Genomic DNA, 25,733 nt, shown 5'->3' on the forward strand with positions numbered 1-25,733 from the left:
ATGAGCACCAGCACTGAGGATGTGTGTGTACTCCTGTGTTCTGGTTTCTCTCTGGCCCATTCCTGTTTCTGTCTGATTTCTTGAACTACCACTAACCTGTCAGGTGGAAGAAAGTGATGGGGTAGTGAGTCTTTGCATGGAAAGGAGATTAGAAATTCAAAGCCAGCCTCAACTACGGAACTAGATCTGAGGCTAGCCTGAGCTGTATGAGACCCCGACTCAACACCCTTGCCCCCTCAAAGAAAGACTCACAAATACTAGGAGGCATCAGGAAGGAATCCGAGCCTCAATGATAATCGGTGATCAGCAAGGGACAGCTTGGAACTGGAGGAATTGGGGGTAGGGGTGGCAGTTTGGAAGCTGAGCTCCATTTCACAGCCCAGTGCTCAGTTACGTTTTTAAGAACAGAAGGCAGAGGATGAGGCACTCACAGGGGGTTCGTCTCCGGTTCCCAGGACAAACATGCTGACTTTCATGTAACCTTTTGCGCCTGAGCTGGTGTCTTCCGGGTCATTGAGAAGGAGCCATTTCCTCATGACAGCATGGCCTGACATAAAGAAGCAGAAGGACAGGGCCACTCTAAAGATGTGCTGGCAGGACCGTGATTTCATCCAAATCCCCAGGCAAGTCCACCAATCAGTCCCTCCTGTTCGTGCTCTGCACACACCTTAGCACCGCCCTCCTATCCTGGTGTTACTCATGAGAGACTCTCCGAGCTCTATAATAGTTTTTCAATTTGATCTCTTAATAAGATCGTGAGACCATCATGGAAGCAAAGACATCACCGATTTGTGCATGTTAAGAGTAAAAGTGTTAGACATCTGTATTCGTTATCAGCTACTATTTGTTCTTGTTAAGCATCCTCCACATGACAGAAACAGTGTTTCCTTATTCCTGTGGTGGATTTGGGGGGCATGCCTCTATGGGGGAGCTCTTTCCTAGCATTTACAAGGACCTTAGCTTGATCCCCACCACTGAAAAGAAATCTCTTCAAGAAATTTCTTCTGAGATTTTTCTTAAGCTCTAGGATTTTACTTCAGAATTAGAAGGAACTGAGACGTCAAGTTGATGAGGGGACATTACTCACCAGGTTCATCATAAACAAATCCAACATCGATCTGGGGAAAACAAGTTAAATCGATTTTAAAATTAGTCTTGTCACTTAAAAAAAAAAGACACCTGATATTTAGATCCAATCCCATTACTTTTAAACTTCCAAGATCTAAATTCCCCCCTCACCCACTTTGTATCAACATCTTGCCTGATGTACACCACACAGAAGACTCTTGGTGGATCATTACTGAATGAGTGAGCTAGACTCAGGGTTGGAAGAAACCGTGAAATCGGGGTGACTAGCATGTGGTGACCAGCATGTCCCAGTTTGCCCAAGACTTTCTTAGTTTTCACATTGTTAGTGCCAGAGAAACTGGGACCATTAATCACCCTACAGGAAATCACCTGACCTGGTCCTGTCCAACCTTCCTTCTATCCAGTCAGTCCTAACGTGAATACTAATCTAATCGGTGATTGGACGGTTCCATGATGTCTTTACATGTCTCCTGGATGCTGATTCCATCCTGCACATGAAGCAACTGAGGATCAAAGTGGTTAAAAGAATTCACCCCTGTGATAGGCAGGGTCTGACCAGAGGTCTGCCCAGCCCAGATCATGTTAGAAGCATGTTAGTGACTGGATCGTCTTCCTCCAGAAGGCAGCTCATCCTCTGAGAACTGTTGAGGTGCCCATCAGGAATCCGCACAGTGGGAACTACCGGAAAAAGTGTAGCTTCTCTTGTCCAATTTCACTTTCTCTTCTCACTTCAGACTTACACGTAGCTCTTTAGAGAGAACTCTGGGGCCATTGGTAAGCAGAGCTGGTTGTGTGGCTTCTTGCCAGCACCAAGAATGTCCTTCATAGCAATGGTTTTGCTTCCATCCACAGACAGAAGCTGGCAAAGGCCTTCATTGACACACCAAGGCACCATGCTTTGGAATGCTATTAGTATTATATGCTTAAGGTAGACAAGACTCATGAAGCCTTCAGCAAAATTCATGGTGTCTACCCTCTATCTAGAACCCTAAAGATGTCACTGCCATGCATGCCCTGAGGCCTGGCTGTGAATCAGATTCCCTATTAAGAGAGTTCTCATCTTTATATCATTGAAAGAAGTACACTATTGTCACTCACCTTAAACTCCCCCATCAGACAATCTGCCCTCAAAGAATGGGAATTATAAACCTGGAGGAAAGAAGAAGGGTGAGCTGACGGTCTTTGTCAGTGGTCAGTGAGCAGTGCCCTCCTGCCCTTGCCCCTTACCCGGATACTGATGATCTCATCCATGAGTTCAGAGGGTGTGATGTGCACATTGTAGAAAAATAACTGTCAAAACAACACAGAACACATCAGACATTAGCCAGTGGCTCAGGCCCAGAGGAGCTGATGCTGAAGGCTTGCCTAGAAAACTGCTAAACACTTTCAGAATCAGGTATGGCGGAGTGAGCACTTACCCATTGCTGCACACTGGCAAAGGAAAACATGGGAAATAACTGACATGAGCAAACTTGTTCACTTAGCACTGGACATTTACGGCTAACTAATGAGGATCTAGATTATTCCTCACTGACACTTTGACTAAAGTGCGTGCTGACGGCTGGGATGTCCACTCAGGTCACTAGCATCCTTAGTTCCATCACTTCTGTCTAACGCCTTTAAGGAAAATGTTGCCCACTCAATTGTGATAAATTCTGTCTCAGCCAAGCCTCATCACCCCTTTCCCAGCACGTGAGAGGCTGAAGTACGAGGACTGCCATGATTAGAAGCCAGCCTGAGTTACAAGGTGAGTTCTTGGTTAGCCTGGGCTACAATGACGACCTTAACTTAAAAAAAAAAAAAAAAAAAAAAGTATTTACTGAAACAAAACCACTGTCTCCAACTTCTTATGTAGAAATTGTAGGGGGTTTTTTTTGTTTGTTTGTTTGTTTTTTTTTTTGGTTTTTTTTTTTTTTTTTTTTTTTTTTTTTTTTTGTTTTTTTTTTTTTTTTTTTTGGTTTTTTCGAGACAGGGTTTCTCTGTATATCCCTGGCTGTCCTGGAACTCACTTTGTAGACCAGGCTGGCCTCGAACTCAGAAATCCACCTGCCTCTGCCTCCCGAGTGCTGGGATTAATATTTTAAATAAACAGAAATATTTTAAATAAAAAAAGAATAGCACTTTTCATCTTTGTTACTACAATGGGACATTTGTTTCATCTTTCTGGGTTGGCTTGTCTTGTTTTGTTGTTTGTTTTTTTGCTTGTTTTGTTTGTTTGTTTTTTGAGACAGAGTCTCTCCATGAAGCTCTGGCTGTCCTGGAACAACTCACGCTGTAGACCCGCCTGACCTCAAACTCACAGAGCTCTACCTGCTTCTGCCTCCCAAGTGCTCCCACCTTGAGGTCTTGTTTTCCTTTTAAAGAAAATAGATTTATTACAGTTTTTCCAAACTGGAAAGAAAAATGAGTTTCTACTCTGACTTTGGCCATCTTAAAATAGGCAAAATACCTACAGCAAGGCTAGTCTTTCTTGATATTTTTGCTTGCTTGAGCTCTCTCTCTCTCTCTCTCTCTCTCTCTCTCTCTCTCTCTCTTGTTTTTTAACAGACTCATTCAAAAAAAATATCATGGTAATTTACTCCTTCAAAGTGTATTTGTGCATGTTTCATAAGAGCAAGGGCACCTTTTTTGTATAATCACAATGCTGTTATCCCCAAAGTGAACATGTAAGTAGTCAATTTTAAGATTTTTTTAAAAAATATATTTAAAAACAAAAATTCTTGGATGTTTTTTCAAAATCTCGGACCCACACACAGATCACAGCTGCATCTGGATGTCATTTCTTTTCCGTTTAATTTTTACCTAGAATAGTTCTATTCCTCTTGAGTTTTCTATAGGGAGTAGTTGTTTTATAAAATACTCCACCCCTAGTGTATAGTACCTACTGTTACATACCTGTAATCCTAGCACTTAAGATAATGAGGTAAAGAAGTCTCAGGCCAACCTGGGTTACAGAGTGAAACTGATCGAAAAATCTATCTATCTATCTATCTATCTATCTATCTATCTATCTATCTATCTATCTACCCCCATAGTCTGATAGAGGCTGACATATTATCTACAACACACAGTAGATGGTGCTTTTGTTTTGTTTATGTAGTATCAAGACATAGGTGCCCTGTAAAGGGGGGGAGGGGTCTGGAACTATAGCTAAGGGTAGTTAGTATACATCTAGTATAGTGTATGACAGGTGCCCTAGTATGATGCTCCAGGTCCAGCTTCTGGTACCACACTTACATACTTAAGATGATGAATATGAAAGCCTAAGGAAGATGGAGACCATTGCTCTACTCCTCAGAGTACCTTAGTTAACATAGAGCCCATATCATGAAAGCCTTAACCGACATGTTTCATTCTAAAGCCCTAGTCACTGGCATCTATAGGCATCTATATGCTATTGTCTATCTTCAGTCTAAGAGGTATAGGTTTGAAGAAAATGGGGTTGGTCCCTTACCTCACTTGAGTAAGACAAGAGACAGGGGGCAGAAGAGAAGAAACTGGTTTCTCTTATGAATGTAGACAGGAAAAAAGGACAGAGCCAGAATCAGGACTGTAGGGAAAAAGAGAGACGAGGAAAGGCCCAGGCTAGGCATCTCAGAGCTAGCTGTGTCTCCTGAACATGGCACAGCTAGCCTCTGAGGGGTTCCCACACTGTTTCTGTTCATGCCCAGTTGTGGCTTCGCAGGGTCTGAGAGGACCGGTAAGGCATTAAGCACTTTTGAGTGTGTCACAGAAGTCAACAGAACTGGGATGCATTGTTTGTTCATGTGGCATTTCTCTAATATGAAATATTGTTGTAGCCAAGCAAATTTTGACACCTCTTGAAGCCTGGATTGCACAGGGACACAGTCAACCTTTAGAGTCATTCTGTAATGTAAAAGAGCTAGAGTGGATACAGATGAACATCACACGTTCCATCACCAGGATAAAGGGACCCGGGAGGAAACTATAGAAATGTCAGGAAGACATGGGCAATTGGGAATCAGTGGAAGCTAGTTAGGTGGCCTCAAGCCTGTGTGGCTCTGACCCTCTGTGCTTCACACCGGAGGCCTGTACTGTACTTTCCAGTTCTTCTTAACCCTGTGTCTCCCTCCTCTGCGAGCTGGGTGAAATTGGCAGGAGGAGACATGTACAAACAGGACAGACTGGGTGAGCAGGACCATGCACTCTCAACCCACTCACCTCATCAAAAAACGGATTGTTCCCTCTCTTGATTCTTGTGCGGTGTGTCTGACCACAGATGTGAACTTTCACCACGGGCCTTATGTTGTTGCCACATAACTGACGACCCTCAATCACTCTGACGCGGATCTGCAAGCACAAAGTGGTGTTGTTCCCAAAGCTTCTCCAGTGTGCGATTCAAAGGGATCCTTGGGTGTCACCTCAACTCTCTGGCTCACAAGGATACCTAAAACCGGTACTAACACCTCCCAGAATGGAAGGGGCCATCTCTGATCACTGAGCAAGAGAAAGGGTTCAGAGCTGGCCTGGGAGAAGCCATGAAGGCTGAGATTCCTGCCCTGAGGCCTGGTCTCCAAGTGTCCCTGCGATGCACTCATGCTGAAAGCTAAGAAAAGTGCAACAGGTACTGGAGCTGCTGCTATCCTTTGCTAATCATCCCCCACCTGCTTCTAGAGGAAAGGGAAGTTCCCATTACATCCCTCTGAAGTCACTTGTCTACTTTGACTAAACCCTTCGCACTTATAGACAGAAAACTCTCCTTTCTGGGTTCATGTCCTTATATCCTTTTTCAGTAGATGTGCCCCTGTCCATAGGACTACATTCATCGTGATGGCACAGCAGTGGCTGGGTTGTGGGCCAGGGGGGGTGGCAGTTTGTGCACAGAGCAGCAGAGCCCTTCCCACCTGGAAATCCTGTGGCTTGTTGGACAGCAGCCTCCGGCTGTTCTTCCCTTTGGTGATCCTCCGAGCAAGCTGAGCTTCGGACACTGTCCCAGGTGGCCCCTTGGGTCCAGGACCTCTGACCATGCCATCTACCCTGTCTTCATCTCCTTGATCTTCTTCCTCTTCTTCTGAAATACAGAAGGGGAACCAGTTAATGATGGTCCTTAGCCTGCAACTGTCTATCTAGCACGCTGGTCTCCTGGACTTGCCCTGTTCCCAAGGTAGCACGTAAAGGAGATGATATGGTGGCACCAACTGGGAACTTGGTGCTTAGACACAGTTTCTTACATAAAATGCATGCATGGTGTATTAGGACCTTCGGTCAGACTGTCTTCACAGAGACAAGAGAGCACAAGAATAGTGAGAGAAGTAGTGAGCGTGCACCCACCTCAAGAGCCAGCCTGGAATCAGGGACTAAAGAGATGAAGAAATGCCATGGAGAACCAAATGCACAGATAAATTCAAGCTTCCACCTCCCATCCCCCATGCCCTGCTTCTCACTGCTTGTCTAGAGACCAACCCAGAAGTCATGTTGGGATCCCACAATTCCTAAGTCACAATTGCCAGGCTCACCAAGATAGCCCTCATAGCCCCTTTCTTGTCAAGCATCACAGCAGCCATGTTCTTCCTCATATTGCCTTTCTGGTTGTTACTTCCACATCCATCTGGCCCCTCCTTTACTTCCCAGTCACTCTACAGATTCAAGGGAGAAAGTTTTCCCCACACAACATTATAATGTTCTAACTCTCTGCTGTCCTTTAGATTCTTCTCCACAAATGTCCCCTCAATCTTAAGGGCCCCAGGTGGCTCCTTGTCACTATCACCTTCCTCCTGCCTTTAACCCTCAATTACATGCAAACTTTTCTTTCTCTAAAAAAACACACTCAACTCTGCCTACCACCTCTCCCCTCTCTTTTAGTCACTAAATCTTTGAAACATATTGACAAACTTTAACTTTTCTTTTCTTAAGAGACAAAAAGGTCCTGGGAAGATGACTTAGTAAAATACACTAGTGCCAAGGGGGTCAAAGACAGACAAATCCCTGGAGCTCATTGGTTAATCAACCCCAGCTGACTCTGTGAGCCTCATTGGCTAATCTGTGAGCCTCATTGGCTAATCTGTGAGCCTCATTGGCTAATCTGTGAGCCTCATTGGTTAATCAACCCAGCTGACTCTGTGAGCCTCAGATTCAATGTGAGAATCCCATCTCAAAGAGTAAGGTGGAGAGCAACTGAGGAAGTCCTCAGGCACTGACCTCTAGCTGTGCAAGCACACACACATTCACATATACGCACACACAGCATGTGTATGCACACACACAGGCACGCATGCACACACGCCAAAACGTCAAACTCCTGGCTATCTATAGTATATAACCTTAGAGAACCTACAAGGTGAAAAAATAGCAGCATTTGTACATTCCACCTTTGGTTCTGAAGCTCTTCCTTCAGGGCTGAACAACACTAAGTATTCCATGAAGGAGGAGGGAAGACCAAGGCCCTGCTGAACACACCTTCTGCCCGGGCTGTCTCCCTACCAACACACTAGTGCCTATGCTGGCATGACACACTAATGAGACCCAGGCTTGGATGTGACCCAGAGCTACAAACAATGACTGACTCTGTCATGATGACAAAGGACAATGCCAGGTTAGGAACTGCTGACTGAATGGGTGTAGGTCTTCCCAGCGCTATCCTAACAAAGATCTGCAAACTGGGTGGCTTCAAGCGATGTTCTCTGGCAGCCTCAGGCTCTGAAAGTGAAATCTCGGGTGTGGGTAGAGGCATAGTCCCCATGAAGCATCTGGGAGAGAGTCCTCCTGCCTCTTCCCATACAGCGGCTCCTAGCGGTCCTTAGCAACCATGCCAATCACTCCAATCACTTCCTGTAGTCGTGTGACCTACTCCCTGCATATTTGAGTGTCCTAATTTCATCTCCTAAGGACACCACGGGATTTAAAGTTTGCCACAATCCAGGACAACCTCATCTTAACCAACAACATGCATATTCTGTTTCCAAATGATGTGTTCTGAAATTTCACACACACATGACTTTTCAGGGGACATTACTCAACCCACTAGAGAAGGCATCTCTTGATTCTTCCTAGTTTGCTCAACTCTTCTACATAGGCAGCCCCAGGCCTCACCACCTACACCATCTGCCTGCCTGGTACCCCCTTCATTTCTTCAGTACTCTCCCCGGTTCTCAGAGCCTGTGGTCTGACATGACGATTGCCGTGCATAGCCTCAACCCCTCTTCTTCTCCGTGCATGTTACCCATGTGCTTGTTTAACTCTGTACATCATATTCTCCCTCTGCACTTAGAAAGCCCAACCCAGCTGAGCAGGGCACACACCACCTTGACTGGTCTCACAAGCTTTAAGTAGACTTCTGGGGCTTCCTGGTTATCTCCAACATTTCCAAGACATTATTTTCTTGGCTCCTGACCTGAGATGGCTACCATAAGCCACCAAGGTCAGATCAGTTCATCTTTCCACCTCCTATGGTTTGCATTGCTGAGAATGTGCTCAGGACAGTGCACAGGCTGGGCAAGCATAATCCCAGCCTCCAACACCCAGCAGTTATTCTTACCTGGAAAGCTTCATTCTCCATTAACAATCCTGCTTATTTCACTGAGATAACAAAGCCCGGATGCAAATTTCTCTCAGTTTTTCAACTACAAAATAACCATCCCACTTACAAACATGTTCTCTCCTGAAATACGTATGACTCCCAACTTCGGACCAACTATCACACTTGAATAGATCGTATCTCCTCTTGCTATTTAAAACTGGTTTGGACTACACAGTAGATTTTCCAGGCCAGTCTGGGCTAGAGTGGAACCCTGCCTTGAAACAACAAAAAATAGAACTTCCTAGTTAGAGGCCATCTGTATTATTTAATCCAGTCCCCTGATGTCGCAAGAAATTAGAGAATCAGAGAGACGGACAATTTGAGAATGGACCAATGCTCATAATCAGATCTGCTGACTCATCGTAGCTCAGAGTGCTCCTGTACCCCTCTCTGTCCTCTCCCCCTTCCCCCTCCTCCTCCCTCACACTGCTAGGGTAGGAGAGCCTGACAGGAGTTCCCAGTGTAGGCTGGCCACCTAGGGATGAACTGAGGAAGAGTTCTTGCCCGGTCACCTCGGCCTTCTGCTTCCGTCAGTCTCTTACACTTTTATCTTTCTGCCTACACACTCACTGGCCCATGACCCTCTTGACTTTCTGTTCATAATAAAACAGCTTTTCTGGAATAGCCTCTTCCCTGCCAACCCTTTGGTCAATATTTACTACCATTTTCCTATTGCTACAATGTTGTCTTTCTTTGCTTATGATAATAATCTGGCCTCTTATGATAAAGTCTACTTAAGTGTCTGTACTGGTTAAGGCACAATCGTATGACTCTGAAACAAAGGTCACTGTAAACCCAGAACAAAAGGTTGGTAACATTATCTTTAGAGTAAGTTTAAAGATATAATACACAGGGGCTGGAAAGATGGTTCTGTAGTTAAGAGCACCAATTGCTCTCCTAGAGGACCTGAGTTCAATTCCCAGCAACCACAAACATCTCACATAGAAGTCTCACAAACATCTATGATGGGTTCTGATCTCCTCTTCTGGAATGAAGACAGAGCATTCATATACATAAAATACATAAATAAATAAATCTTTAAAAAGAATTATACCAAAGAAATACAATACAGAACATGGAAAGAAGGAATTTGGAAGCACAAAAGGGTAACTAGCATAGCAGCAGATGTTTAATTATAATATTTCTGAATTTCTCTATTTATTTATTTATTTATTTATTTTTATAGGCATAGTCCCATGTATCCCAGGCTGGCCCTAAGCTCTTTATGAAGTCAAAGCTGGCCTTGAGTATATAACCTTCCTACTTCCTCCTTAAAGGCTAGGATTACAGTCCTACTGGACCTGACTTTTTATTATTGTTATTATTTGTTTGTTTGTTTATTGAGACAATGTTTTTTTGCTATGTAGTCTTGACTGGCCTGACACTCACTATGGAGCCAAGGCTCGTCTTAAACTTGTGGCAAACTCTTGCCTCTTAGGTGCACCTCTTACAGTGAACATCACCACATCTAGATTATGTTTCTGGGCTTCTAAAATGTTAGAAGTCATATAACTGTATGCTACTGTGAGATAGTCATTATCTTTCCATTCCAATTCTTGCATAAATAGCAGTTAGGTGCCCAAAAAACTTATAACATGTCACTTTATACACACACACACACACAGAGGCACAGACATACAGACACACACACACACACACACAGTATTGAAGAAAAGAATTTAACAAACATCAAGAGAAACACAGGCTTGGGATTCATCCTGGAAGCATATGCCTTTGACAGCACAGGCTGCAAGCCAGTGTCAGACACATTACCTCATAAGTCTGTCAATGTAAGGTGACTGGATAAACCTGCAATCCTTTGCTTGACTCCTTTCTGGAGAAGAACTTATCACATTTGTTGGGCCGCTGTTAGTCTATCTTATCTTTCTTTAGTGACTGTGAGCTCCTCGGGGCCAAGCATGGTCTTTCTCATCTTTGCATGCCACACGTATAAATAAATATCAGTAACTGTTTTTCTGAAGTAAATCAAATTTACCTTTACACAAAAGCACTTTTGTTATACATGGAATGTTATTCATGGATAAATTTGAAATACCAGCATCAGGCTATGAATGAATTTTTGCTTTTCTTTAGTTGAGCAAAGTACACATTGAACAGATGGTTCTTTAAAAACAGATATGAGCTTTTAAAAATAGCTTATTCTGGTAACAGAAATGTATACTCCAGTCAAGTTGACTGACAGAATGTGAACAAGTTGCCATGGTAACAAGATTCTAGGCTGCCAAATCTTTAGACTGGCTCATTGCTTCTTTCCGACATGGAGCCAGTTTCTAAGGCAGTCTGTAAGGGGACATCTTTGACACCACACGCTTTCAGTCAACCATATAATGCACCACGCTCTGAATCTTCTGCTGTCTTGACCTAAGGGTTCCTCAAAAGCATTCTTTCAAAAGAAGTTTCTGAAGTGTTTGAGTCTTTGGTCGGGACCAGACTTTTTTTTTAACTTCCAGAGGGCATCCTCTGACCACCTTTCTTTTGTGCTATATCGCTAAGATGTCACACTTCTCAGCAGCAGCCACCGTGTGAGTGACACTTTTAACTCTGCTCATCACTGCTGGCAGATGTATCTCAAGAGATTGAGGTTTTTTTTTCCTCTTCTCTTTTCTCTTCTTGCTTCTTCTGAGATCTTTTTATGGTGCTTGCATTTTAATAAGCTGATATTTCTTGTATTAAAAATAGATAATGAACTAAAATTTTAAAAATTGAAAATATCTATATAAGTTAAGGGAAACCTTCATTACTTTTATACAAAATGACAAATCTTTAAGAATTAGTTAAAGGGGTAATGATCTGGACCCAATATTCTGTGTATATCATTAAAGTATGCAACAGTAAAAAAACAATGATTGTTTTTTCTAGCTAGTAAAAATTAGTTCTCTGTTTGTCTCTGTCTCTCTCCCCTTTCCCTCCTTCTTCCTTCCTTCCTTTCTTTTGTGCTTCTTTAAATAAGTGACTTTAAGCCTGAGTATGAAGCTAACATTCTGAATGTGACCTCTGACCCAGCCCTGGTGAGTAATAACTTTATATAACAAAGAATATGAATACTTACAGATCAATGAAACTTACTCTTGTTCTAAATCAAGAAAATTTACCTTGTCATATTATACTTACATAGCCCCCTGACACAGCCAACTCCTTTGCAGTATAGTACAGTATAGTGATGCAGTAGAGTACAGCACACTGATGCAGTATGGTAATATAGTACAGTATAGTATAGTGATGCAGTATAGTGCAGTATAGTGATGCAGTAGAGTACAGCACACTGATGCAGTATAGTAATACAGTACAGTACAGTGTAGTGATGCAGTACAATGCAATATTGAGATGCAGTACAGTACAGTACAATGATGCAGTACAGTACAGTATAGTGATGCAGTATAGTGATGCAGTATAGTGCAGTATAGTGATGCAGTATAGTATAGTGATGCAGTACAGTACAATACAGTGATATACTACAGTGCAGTACAGAACAGTATAGTGATGCAGTAGTGCAGTATAGTGATGCAGTACAGTACAGTATAGTGATGCAGTAGAGTATAGTACAGTGATGCAGTATAGTACAGTATAGTGATGCGGTATAGTACAGTACAGTGATGCAGTACAGTGCAGTGCAGTGATGCAGTAGAGTACAGCATAGTGATGCAGTATAGTATAGTATAGTATTATAGTATGGCATGGCATGGCATGGCATGGCATGACATAGCATAGCATAGCATAGCATAGCATAGCATAGCATAGCATAGCATAGTATGGTGATGCAGTATAGTATGGCATAGTGATGGTCTTTAAAACCCAAATTCAAGGAACCCAAGTGCTAAATCATCTCCACCTCTGTCCAGCCCTTCAAGCTGATTAGGACGGTGGGAATCTGTGTGTTAGACCTAGCCAGTGTTTGCTCAGGCCTGCCATTGAGTGTCAGGGAGGCAGCTTCTTGGGTCTGGTAGACCCGCCAGTCTACAATGCTGCCAGGACACCAGGCTGACACAGATGACATCATGCCACGGTGCTGCCAGGACTCCAGGCTGACACAGATGACATCATGCCACATGTGAGAAATGGCCTCAGATAAGGGGAATCTTGGAGAAGGGTTCTTTCTTCCCTGAAAGGGTTGATCGTTTCTAAGGAAGCAGAAACTTGCTATGGGGAAGTCATATTTGTGGCCCAGAGTATTATAGGGTCCTATGGCCAACCTAAAGAGACAAAATCTCCCTCCACCATATTTAGCGTAACAAACAGCTTGTTTTGGAAACTTCTCTGTTTCATTAGGACAAAACTCATTTTCAGTAACGCTGTTACCCTGCAGAAAAACAAGGGAAGTCAAATTCAACGTTGTGAAAAGGCGGCTTGTCAGGGAGAGGCTTGAGCCCATCCCAGAGGCCCCAGGTTAACCCTGTCTGGAATGACATCTGATGTCAAACGACACAGGAGGACAAGTGGCTTGTGCTGAAGGAAAAATATGACTACAGTACTAAGGGGGAGTTTGGGAGGGAAGGAAAGGAGGTCAGGGCTCAGAGGAAGAAAAAGAGGGCCCAGTCCAAGGGTATTGGCCATGATACAAGAGCCTGGGAACACATCCCAGCCATCATATCTTTGGGAGTTGTAAAATATGAAGGCTCTTGAACCTCACAACCTGAGACATTGTATTCAGTGGAAATCACGAAGCTAAAGCAAGGCGATAACTGTTCTACAGTCTGTGTGTACTGGACGGCTCCCTGCGAGACTGCTCACCACAGGACCTGTTTCAGCCTCACCTCTGGTGGAAAGGCATTTTGTAAATAGAGTTTCTCTAGCAACTTTCTTCGTATGCTTGGCTGATTCCCCTTGGGGAACAATCTCCTTGGGGTGAGAAGGGCCATCAGGAGGGCCAGCTTACCTCCCATGCCTGGCACACTGGTCCCGCTCGGATCATTTGGAAGTGGAGCCGAAGGTGGGGTATAGCCGATCACCAGGTCAATGGTGGCCTGAATAGAAAGAATCCATTGCATAAAGAGTCAGTGCAGGTAAGAGAATATTACAGACTTAGTGTGAACAGTTCACCATGGGCAGGAGGCTTGGAAGGGCTGGGCATGGAAGTGAGACCGCAGAGGTGGGAAGGGTGATGGTATGTTGAACTATGCCTCTCTTACCCCAGGAGAGCCAGGGCAGAGCTGGAAAGAAGCCACTTTACTGCAGGTTGCCAAGGGCAACCTCTCCGACTAGAGTAAAGCTGTAACAAGCAAGTGTGAACTGGTAGCTAGCTTCTGTCCTGCAGTGGTGATGGCCTCTGCTCATAGAAGTACAACCAGAGATGCTCACTTAGAACGAATAACTCATTTGTGGCTCCCAAATACTAATTACTGAGATTTATTTTGAGAGTCTCTACAGGAAAGAATTTATGACTAACAAGAAGGTTAGTCACAAATAGCACAATCGTAAGAAAGAGGAAACTGGGTCTGATTAAAGAAAAGACAAACGCACAAATCATAAAGTTAAACATAATTGTCATCCCCCCCCACATTAACCATGATCCCAGGAAATCTAGGAATCAAACAAAAATGGCAACAAAGCAGAGCTTATGTCTTTAGACTTCATGAACCTATAAGACGTCAAAAAGTTTGGTAGAAAAATTGAAAAACAAAACAAAACAAAAAAACCTTCTCCCTAAAGTACCAAGGATGGGAACCAGGATTCAAACATGCTAATGTTCTGACACTGAGCTATATCCCTTGAAGAAGAATTGTTAAATTTTATTTCACCAAACATACCCATTGACTATCACAATCATTTCATAAATGAAAGGAATATACCCGATGTGGGGAAAGACAAACTCCAAAATTAAGGAAGTCCTTTGCAAATGGTTATTCTCCACCCCCAACCCCACACACATCAGGTTAAGAAGATAAAATACAGGGGCTGGAGAGATGGCTCAGTGGTTAGGAACACCAACTACTCTTCAAAGGACCCTGATTTGATTTTTTTAGCATTCACAGGATGACTCTGAAACTCCAGTCTCAGGTGATCTGACACCTTCTTTGGGCCTCTGTGGCCACTGTATGCAAGCAGAACACCCATACACATAAAATAAAAAGAAAAAAATTAAAGAAGATGAAATATGGAATAAGTTATTCTAATATTTAGGTCACAGCTACATTAAAAGTAGCTCGTTATTTATCTCAAGTCCAAATTTAATTGGCCCTCTTCCTTCATTTACTCATTTTGCTGTGGCTAATGACTCTCATGTATGCATGTCTAGACACATATGTCTGTGTTGCTCCTGTTTTTTCTTGTTTGCTCATCAGCGAATGTTTCCTCATGGATCAGCACATTCGGTGCATGAGACTGGCCTGGGGACACTGAACAGGACATTATGAACGTATTAGTTCATAATATCCATAATATGCATATCGAGCAAGCAGTCACAAGAGCAGGATCTGTGGCTATGCACTCACAGACCAAGGTTCACTGTGAAGGCCATGTGCTGGCACCATGGAGCTCAAATGTAACAGGAGAAACTGTGCTCTTAAAAACTAGCATATTGCTATTTTACACGCGGTGGTCCCAGTTGTTTCAGTACTCCAAGGGATGCTTCGGAATCTCAGAGAGGGTGAGGGACCCGAGGAGCCGTGTTCATCTTAGCCCCAAAAGTTCAGAACAGAGAACTCTGTGCTATACACATGCATGCATGTGTATGTGTGTGTGTGTGGGGGGGGGTGTGGGTGTGGGTGTGTGTGCATATGGATCAAAACAACAACAACAACAACAACAACAACAACAACAACAAATAATACAGCAATCCAAAAACAAAACAAAACAAAACAAAACAAACCTGTGACATCCTGCCTTGTCATGGCACCATTTCTCTCCTGTGGGTTTTGAGTAGTCACATGACAGAGACCATTTTGAATGCATGGGTTATAATCAGAACCCTGACTCATGGCTGGCAGATACAGCCTCAGAAACCAGCACAGCCTCACTGGCATCCTCTCCCTCGGATTCCAAGAGGCCTCTCCTATGTTTACGCTTACAGTGATGCCCAGATTTGCAAGTAAAATGAAATGGTTCAAAGTTGAAGGGGTTAGAGGTCAAGGGCTGAGCATGACAGCATTTGAAGACTTAGTAGTCATGCAGCATATAAACCAGAGTTACTCAAGACACTTTTTAAAACCTATTTTGGATTTTTTTTTTTTTGAACACAGGGTATCATTGTATATTCCTGGCTACGGTGGAATTCACTAATAGATGAAGCTGAAACTCTCAGAAATCATCCTGCCTCAACCTCCCAACTGCTGGGAGCTTTGAATTCTGATTTTATGTCAGGTAACATATACTTATAGAGAGGGGCTGGGATCAAAAGATATTCAGCAGTCAATGTGGTGATAAACACAATGATATTACCATCTTAACCCAGAAGGTAATGTATCAGACTTTGTCAGGTACGTTGGAGACCCAACCTAAAGGCTAGATACCCAAAGCTAAATGTCAACACCCATGTGGATAGCATTGAGCTATAACCATATGCTTACCATATGGAATTCTGTCAAATAAAATCAAATCTCAGATTTGCTGATTCTGTGAAAATTGAGGATGAGACCCCTATCATTGACAAATGGATCCATTTATCACGAAACCAAACTTCCAGTGTTTTCCTTGACTATCTTGTTCTGTGTTTCCACAGAAGAGCACTCACCCCAGTGTCTTGTCCCTTTTCATTTAGCAGGGAGGTCTGTTTGTAGGGCAAAGACTTGTTCTGGTCCCCAATCAGGTCCTTCAGGGAGACAGTTGCTGTGCCAATTAATCTGCAGGGAAAACAACAAAGGGCACAGCAGCTTATGAGGGAGCACACATCCACAGGCCATTAGAATTCCCAATGCCCTCACATTCGTTTATCCTTGTATCTGCCCTGGCAGAGATGCAGATACTCTAAAGAGACACACACGCTCCTCTCTTTGGCTATCAGGCTACTGAAACAATGGTCCCCAAGAAATTGGAATTTCTCCGGGAGACTTGTGCAAAGAGAAGAAAAAAGTTAAAACATTGTACCAATCAGAAGAGGAACTTGTTCCCCAGAAAGAAACTTCCCATAATTCCTACAATCGTCAGACTACCTTGTACAGAGACTAGCGATAATAGGCCACTAATGGATGGGAGCACACCTTCATCAGGACTGCTTAGTTCTTCATACCTGTTGCTCCCTATTAGACCTAAACCTCATATCAGCACCCCAAAGATGGAGTTGGGGGTGTCAGCTAACCTCTATTTGTTTCTCTTCCCACTGTGTCCTCACAGAATAAACTTCCTCTCTGCCTTTTACTATTATGTGCCCTTTTCATTGGCTTCCTGAGGACAAGTGGCTGAATCTCACTTATTAGGGTCACCACAGCCCAGGCTTTGACCCTGACATCTCCAGTAACATTGCCATTAAGAACATCACTTAACTAATGTGGGCCAGAGTATTTCAGAGTATTTCAGGCTTTGACCCTGACATCTCCAGTAACATTGCCATTAAGAACATCACTTAACTAATGTGGGCCAGAGTATTTCAGTGACCAGAACACGTGTTACTTCCCCATGACAAGGAGTCATCTGAGGGTCAAACTGTAATGCCCATGAAATTCTGACAGTCGTGAATGAGGAAATGAGGGTACAACTGAATGCTGGCCCCCAGAATTTAGAAAGAGAAAGATGTAAGGAAAACTTCAGTAAGCAAGGAAAGCAGTGCTCTGTGATGGGGACCCGGAAACTGCCCACTGAATATTTCCCCAAGTCAACTTTCCTGGAGCATTACTTTAAGATGAGGCATCTAGATGTCTATGGGGCTGACTTGTTAGCCCATCCCCTCTGCAGCAGCTTTTGAATGAGGATATGCTCATTCCCTGCTCTCTCTTCCTGGTCCCTGGAATCACTGAAGGTCTCTTTCACTCCTGCTTCTGCTCCCTGTGACACAAGACTGATGAACAGAGGAGCAAATGCAGGTCTGTCTCTAGCAAACGCTCCCCTCGGACACACCAGTTGCCTCTGTTTTAGTCACTGCTTCAAGCCCATGGCAGGCACATTAAAGGTCTTTGTGGAATGGTCTACAGTTATTGCTAATATAATAAAGATAGAAATTTTTATTTAACTAAAGCATGTTTTAAAAGGTTTCTTTTTTTAGAGCACACATCCACTGGGAGCTAGCCTATATTAGCATGAGTAAGTGTGTATGGGGGGGAGTAATCCACGGAAAATTGTCTAAACTCGGATGAAGTGACCTGGAATGTGGGTGGAGGAGGAGACCAGAGAGGCACAAAGCTTGGGGTGTGCTTTTAATTTAATGTGCAGGCTACAAGGTTGGGATAGAAAAATAGGGAGAATGATGTCTGTACTCATAGCTCGCCTACATTTGCAGTGACATGTTAATGAGGAGCAGTGTTATAAAGTAGAATATCACTAGCATTAAAATAGGAAACCGAGCAACAAGCCCTAAGTGGTAGAGATGATTTTTGTGCCTGTGATGTTACTCCGGGCCTTACATGGTACCAGACAAGCACCCAGCCACTGAGCTACATCTCCAGGCCAAAGGGGATTCATAGTTCTGTTCATTCTGTTTTGTGCTGGAGACAGGGTGTGCGGTTTGAATAAGAATAGTCCTTATACATATGTTTAAAAACTTGGCCTCCAGTTGATGAAACTGTTTGGGAAGGGTTAGAGGGTGTGGCCTTGATGAAGGTGTGTCACTGGGTCAGGGCTTTGAGGTATCAAAGGACTGGCCGGTCCTAGTGTGCACTGCTCTCAGCCTCTTACTTGTGGATTGAGGTGTGAGCTCTCAGCTGTTTCTGCCATCATGCCTTTGCTCTGCCACCATCCAACCTCTTGGAGCTGTAAACCCAATAATGTCTTTTCATTAAATTGCCTTGGTCGTGGTGTTTTGTCATAGCAATAGGAAAGTGGCTAAGACACAGTAACTATGTAATCCAGTATGTACTTGAACTAAGTATATAATCTACATTGGTCACAAACTCATAATTCCTTCTATTTTTGCATCCCAAGTATTGACATTACTACCACCATGCCTGGCAGAAGAGTATATTTGTGTGTGTGTGTGTGTGTGTGTGTGTGTGTGTGTGTGTATGGCAGTACACATTTACAATCTGAGTACCCAGGAGATGAAGACAGGAGGAATCAAGTGTTCAAGGCTAGCCTGGACTGCACAGTAAGATCCTGTCTCCAAAAAAAAAAATCCCCCCAAAATAGCACATGGTAGAGAGACTGGCTTGATTACTTTCATGTAACTCTAGGCAGTGTGTACTCACAGGCATAAGTAATAAACAGGAAAATGCATTTTATAGAAGGCTGTTTCATCTTAGAATGCATTCTTTAAAACTCTGAAGGTAGGTTTGGGGGGCAGCCCTTGCCGAGTATGCACGAGGCCTTGGGGTCAATCATTGGCACCATCAGGAAAAAAAAAAAAAGGAAGTACAGGTTGAGGTCAGAGTGAACACATCATTTTGAAGTCTTGCTGTTGGTGTCAGCATGCCATATTTGGGGGTACGGGTGTCTATCCAGGTTCTCAGACCTCAGAAATAGGACCAGGGTGTAAGTGTGGGTCTGTCACTCACCACATATCTCAGTGACTCCCAGTGTTAATTAAGCTGCTCTCCTCTCTGGGAATAGTAGATTCGATTGCACAAGACCAGAATGTCACTGCAGTTTCAGACAGTTTTCCCAGTCATCTGGACCATTTGTCCATGGATTCTTGGAAGAGTGAACGGACTGATACAGAGCTGTTTGTGCACACAGCTCTCAGCACATGGGGACTAATGCAGGTTCTCATCTCTTCTGACATAGCACAAGACAGCCCCTAGCCAGCAACAGAAAGGGCCTTTGCCTTCAGAGGGATGAGTGAACCTTACAGCAGTTAGGCCCACCAGACAGGGCTGAGAAAGGATAGAAACTTTATACAGTACTTTAATGAACATTAGGGTATTAGATGCTAATTCATATACTGTGAGCATCATCTTCTCCTTCCTCTGGGTTTGAGTCCTCTAACATGATGAGGACAGAGAGAGACACCCCACTCCGCCTCCACCAGAGAAAACAGCTGCTATGGGGGTGGACCAATTGAGATTTTTAAGAATAATGAAATGGGGGTTGGGGATCAGTAAAGTGGAGTTGAGTTCAGTCTCTGTACCCATGTAAAAAGATTTACAAGTGGGGTGCAGATTTGTAATCTCAGTGCTGGGAAGGTGAAGGGGGGGTAGGGAGTCCCCGGGGCTTGCTGTCCAGGTAGCCCAGGTGCCAGTGAGAGAGAAAATTTATCTCCAAAACATGCTAGTTTGCTCCTGGGGAGTGACCCCAAGGTTGACCCCTGGTCTCCCCGCACATGCTCATCCATACGCATAAACACTCACACAGAAACTAAAAGTACAAGTTAAACAATTTAAGAAGACAAATATAAACAATAACACACTTAAAAGTCATCTGGAAGGGTTGGGGAGCAAGCCTAGTGACTCGAATTTGATCCCTGGGACCCAGGTTAAGAGCCAGATATGGTAACCCACACCCGTAATCCCAAGCACTTCTGCCTGGAGGTGGGAAGAATGGATAGAAGCTTGTGGGCTAGCCTGTGGTACATGGAGCTTGTGGGCTAGCCTGTGGTACATGGAGACGGAGCAAAACCAAGAGAGACCCTGCGTTAGTGAAGTGAAAAGTGAGAACTGATTCCCAAAGGTTGTCTTTTGGCCTCCACATGTGCACAGTGGTATGTGCACACACACATCACAAGTACTCTCACCACACATTCTTTCACACAGACTCACACACACACATCACAGGCACACACACACAGGTATACATATACACTTACACTCTCACACACATGCATCACAGGCACTCACACTATACACATACACACACATCTCTCAGGCACTTACACTATACACATATACACACACTCACACACACATTCCGTAGGCATTCACACCTTATATTCAACACACACAATGAATGAAATGTGTTCTTTTCTTTTTCTTTTAAGGAAAACCCATCTGGCTTTGTCTAAATGGGGTGCTTGCCTGGTAAGATGGGAAACTCATGCTATGCTTCAGTCTGTGATTTGTGGTGTAGTTCGACAAGTAAGATGCTGTCTTCATACACTTGAACATGTACTGATTTGCTTTTGTTAAAGCCAGCTAGAGGCAGAATGACCAGAGCCTCTTATCAGTGGTAAATCAATCTGAGAACGGGTAGGGTGCCGCGGCTCGGCTATGTGGAACTGAAAAGAGGTCTGGCGTGGGATTGAGCCAGCATCTGAGACCAGATCACGCATCTCCCACATTACCTAGTGGCCTAGGGGCAAAATCACCCAGGTTGAGAATAATTCCTGTGTAGCCCAAGTGTTATGCTCTCTCTCTCTCTCTCTCTCTCTCTCTCTCTCTCTCTCTCTCTCTCTCTCTCTCCTTCTCTCTCTCCTTGACTAAGTCCCTCAATTCTTTGAGTCACTGTTTTGTTGGCAAACAAATGGACAGAAATGAATAACTTCACAGGTTAGGCTTATACATATGATATATCCCATACAGGTCTATTTAGGAAACGACGGGTATGTTAAGTATTTCTTTTTCTTACTTTACCAGTTCTTGAGGTGTGTGTGTAAAACTCCTAGAATTGTTTTGGAGACATTGTAATGAAAGGCAGGGTTTCAGCCTTCAAAATTATATCACAGATCACAACTAATTCACACACAGTGTAGAGGCAAAGGTGAAGACAGTAAGAGAATAAAATATACAGTGAAGTCACACAGCACAGTAGGGGACAGTGGGGCTTGTGGCTAACCAGAAAGAACAGGCTTGAGTACACACAAAGCCTTCTGTTCATCTTTTTATGCAGTGGAATGGCTAGTAACCTGTTCTGATTCAGTTTGCTGGGTTTCCTTCCCCAGAAGAGGGCAGTAACAATGACAGGGCAGGAATGGCGAGGAATAAAAGGAGCCAACTACATACTCCTAACCTCAATCCCTTCTTCTAAGCAGCTTGAGTCCAGTTGCTAAGGTTTGCTTTCTCATCATAAAACCCTGGTGGTTTTGTTGTGGGGGAGGGCATGTAAAGGAAAACTCGATGTGTGTGTGTGTGTGTGTGTGTATGTACACGTGCATGCGCGCTCACGTGTGTGTCTGCATGTGCGTGCAGAGTAAAGACTGTGTTTTGAGAAAAGCCTGGAAAGACTGATCTCAAAGATATTTGACAGTGAGGCTGTGTGGAGAAAGATGCAAACACCGATACAGCTTCTGAGACCTTTGACCCGAAGGAAGCACTGCCTATTGCCAGAGCTGCAGTCCTACCTCTTGCCTCACAGGTCGGCCAGCCAGGCCTGTTTTCTGGGGCATTGCCTGGATACAGAAAACGGTGAGAACACGGGGAATGATAACTTGACCTCCTACACGCGGGACAGGAACAGCTCAGTCCGACTATGAGCTGATTTCCTTTAGAGGAGGTGACCCTCAGCCTGGGATCTCTGTTACTAATATGATACAGTAAATAGGCCAAGATGATAAGATGTGAGGGTAAGAGGGACGCTTTACCCTGTGGTTCACAGAAAAACAAGAGACTCCCATGGACTGCTCCCAAGGCTCTAACAGATGGGCCACAGTCCCAAAAGGAAGCCACGGTGGAGGAAATGCCCAGGCCTTGGCCCCGCAGCTCTCCTGGGAGAAGTAACAAGCTTCAGATGCATCAGACGCCAAAGGGAACCTAGGTCACTGCTCCTTCAGTCTGTGACTGACATTGAACTGGAGGCAGGCCTCAATGCATGACACAGAGCTACTTCTAAGCCATGGGCATGATCTGGCAACTGCATGTTATACCTGGAGGAGCTGAGAGTCAAGCTAGCTACCTTAGTTAAGCAGTGTCAGTTAAGACCCTCTTCATCACTGTGTTCAACTGGAAACATACACTTGGTTTTAAAAAGAGGAATGGAAATGTTTTTCCCACAGCCTGGGCCCCCATTCGCAGCCACATGCCTCTGTGGTGAGTAAGGACCCTGCTGGCTGAGGGCCTCAGCAGGGGTGCTCTGATATACAGTTCACCGGGTCCCTTCGCTGTGTAACCGGGACATCACCACGGAGATTGCTGGAAATCCCCTTCATAGAGGAAAGACCTGTTGGAGGTTTGAAAATCAACTGGACACTCTCTGTTTCTGCTTTTAGGGACTGTAAACAGCCAGCCCTGCCATTCTCAGGGAGGAATCATAGCCTGCAGCTGGGCTGGGGCCAAAAAAAACCCTTTCCAAACCTCAACAGTTCCCAAATGCCCTGTGGAAGATCTGAGAAGACCAAGCTATCCCATCCTTTGAAGGCCCTGGTTCTGGCTGCCTGAGTTTGTCACTTTGGCCAGGCCTGTAGCACTTTGCATGGATTTCCCACACTGCTCCCTCCTCTGGGTCTGTGCCCATCAAGTTCCCCCCTGGCCCTGAGAATAAGGAGTGAGCTAAGCGTGCTTCTTAAGACAAACCAGACTGCCAGGAGAAGCAAGGCCACAGACGAAGGTAAAGCCAGAATTTTTTCCTAGGAGCCTTCTCCTAGACAGAGCGTGTACTTCTGCCTTAGGTTCAGATCTAACAAAGGACCCTGCTGAACCCTGGATATCTGATTAACCATCTCGATAACTGATCAAATTCTTTACCTCCGCCCCACCCGCCATGTGACTGGGGATCACCCTGGCCTGCCTTCAGCAAGAATCCTGTTAGGTTGGTTTAGCCAGAATTTCCCTATCCCAGATATTTCCTCTCAAGAATTTCCATCCACTGCCCTTTCCCTGTCCCTTGGCTGTAAGTTTGATGTGGCTGAGTTGTGTGGGGTCTTGAGCCTCATCTCTCTCTTCTACTGTAGTTCAACTAGCACTGGCTCCTCTACCTGTGGTGAGGGCCCTGGGTACTCTTGCTCAACACACATTGACAAGTGACACGGGGGTTTCTTCCTGGGCACAGCTGTAATAGCAGGTCATGGTACCAGAGTCCCTTACCAAGGTGAAAGGCCCTCAAAGGGGCATTCCCTCAGTTCTGTGACACACTTGGACCAGAGGGGCCCATCCTCACTGGTCTCTGATTCTCTTCCCAGCTGTCCCTCAGGATGCATCTCTCAAAGCTCCCAGCAGCAGCAGCAGCAGCAGCAGCAGCAGCAGCAGCAGATGCATGCAGATTCCCAGAGACCAGAGTTGGACTATTTCTTTTTCTTTCCCTTTTTTTTTTTATTTCATGAGTATGAGTGTTTTGCCTACATGTAAATTAGCACACTGTGTGCATTCTTATTGACCATGGAGACCAGAAGAGGAAGTGTAGTCCTCTGGAACTGGAGTAACAGATGGCTGTGGCCCACCATGTGGATGCTGGGGGGCTGAACCCAGGACCTCTACAAAAGCAAGTGCTCTTAACCATTGACCTCTCCAGAGCCTTGAGATGATTCTTAGATCCATGGTCATAGCAGAAACTCTCCCAGGGGCCTGGAGAAGGTGGCTGGCAGAGCTGGATCGGGAAGCAGGGAACCCACCCGATCTAGATGATCATACAGGGTCGCAGTTGAGAAATGTGTGTAGAAACCCAATTAGTTCCCCAAATAAACTGTAGTCAACAGAACTGTATCAATATCTAGATACCTTTCTTATGGCCTTCCCTGCTTACTACAGACCAGGATCCTTAAAGACGGTCCTGAAGCTTTCTTCTTGGCCATTTATGGCTTCATGGGCTTTAAAAAAAAACAAACCAAAAACCAGAATGCAGGCACAGCGGTGCTCCACAGTGTTCCCAAACCTGATGTGGGCAAGCCTTCCCTGCATTTTCCACAAACTCCACACCCTCAATATTATGTCTTAAAAATGACTGCAGTCAGGCAGGTGAGACGGCTCAGCAGTAAAGGTTCCTCCTACCTTCAAATATGACGGCTGGTTTTGATTCCTGGTACCCACATGGTAGAAGAAGAGAGCTGATTCCTGCAAGTGGTCCTCTGATTTCCTCATGTGCACTTATAGCATGTACACACACACACACACACACACACACACACTAAAATAAATAAATAAATAAGAGAGATTGTAATGAACGACTGTATCCTGATACGTTGCTCATTCTTCCTGACCAATTCTGACCTCCCAGTCCTCAAGGGTCTAATCTATGCTTGCCTGGTGCAATAGGTCAGTGGAGTTCCCAGACTCTGGCTGTCTAATTCTCTCAACATAAGAATCAGATCAGCTTTATCATTCATAAACACATTCCTTCATTCATTCATACATGAACCTTAGAAGATTAAGGGACAACAAAGACAGAAATGTAATTTAGACTCAACTTTGCCCTACAGTCTATATACAGACTAACTCCTCCAAGTTCCCTGGTTCTGTATCTATAAATAGGACTGACAAATTTTATCTAATAGTGCTGAGATAGAGATTAAAAGAATAACAACATGTCAGGTACCTAAAAAAATGAGTTTTATTTCAGACACTACTCTAGAAAAAGAAACTAAGTAAAGCACAGGAAGGTACTTACACAAGATGCAAATCTCAAAGACCTGGGCAGAGCAGGCAGACATAAACACATAAGATTTCTTTGCAAATACAAAGGTGGATGCTCACAACCAACCACTGGACTGAGCGCAGGGTCCCCAATAGAGGAGTTAGAGAAAGGACTGAAGGAGTTGATGGGATTTGCAGCCCCATAGGAAGAGCAACAATATCGACCAACTAGACCACCCTCTCCAGAGCTCCCAGGGACTAAACCATTAACCAAGGAGTTCACATGGCTCCAGCTGCATATGTAGCAGAGGGTTGCCTTGTCAGACATCAGTAGGAGAAGTTCTTGATCCTATAAAGGCTTGATAGAAGTCTCAGTGTAGGGGAACCTAGGGGGGGAGGTGGGAGTGGGTGGGTGAGTATGGAAACATCATCATAGAAGCAGGGGAGGGGAGGAGGGAATAGGGGGTTCCCGGGAGGAGGGGAAACCAGGAAAGGGGATGTACTGGCTAGCTTTGTGTCAACTTGACACAGCTGGAGTTATCCCAGAGAAAGGAGCTTTAGTTGGGGAAATGCCTCCATGAGATCCAGCTGTAAGGCATTTTCTCAATTAGTGATCAAGGGGGGAGGGCCCCTTG

General features: G+C 44.4%; 1 protein-coding gene across 4 annotated transcripts in view; it reads right to left on the reverse strand.

Annotated features, from left to right (window-relative positions):
- Positions 1-25,733, reverse strand: part of Myof (myoferlin) — a 147,459-nt gene that overhangs the window by 84,274 nt on the left and 37,452 nt on the right. For all 4 annotated transcript variants that reach the window (XM_021211174.1, XM_021211167.1, XM_029535054.1 and 1 more), the window contains exons 4-11: positions 16,314-16,422; positions 13,521-13,608; positions 5,955-6,121; positions 5,272-5,400; positions 2,317-2,379; positions 2,188-2,238; positions 1,088-1,118; positions 432-547 (exon numbers count right to left, since the gene is read on the reverse strand). In XM_021211174.1, the coding sequence (XP_021066833.1) occupies positions 432-547; positions 1,088-1,118; positions 2,188-2,238; positions 2,317-2,379; positions 5,272-5,400; positions 5,955-6,121; positions 13,521-13,608; positions 16,314-16,422 (754 nt within the window). The remainder of the gene's footprint in view (positions 1-431; positions 548-1,087; positions 1,119-2,187; positions 2,239-2,316; positions 2,380-5,271; positions 5,401-5,954; positions 6,122-13,520; positions 13,609-16,313; positions 16,423-25,733) is intronic.

This window comes from Mus pahari, chromosome 1, assembly GCF_900095145.1.
Source record: "Mus pahari chromosome 1, PAHARI_EIJ_v1.1, whole genome shotgun sequence".
Lineage (NCBI taxonomy): Eukaryota > Metazoa > Chordata > Mammalia > Rodentia > Muridae > Mus > Mus pahari.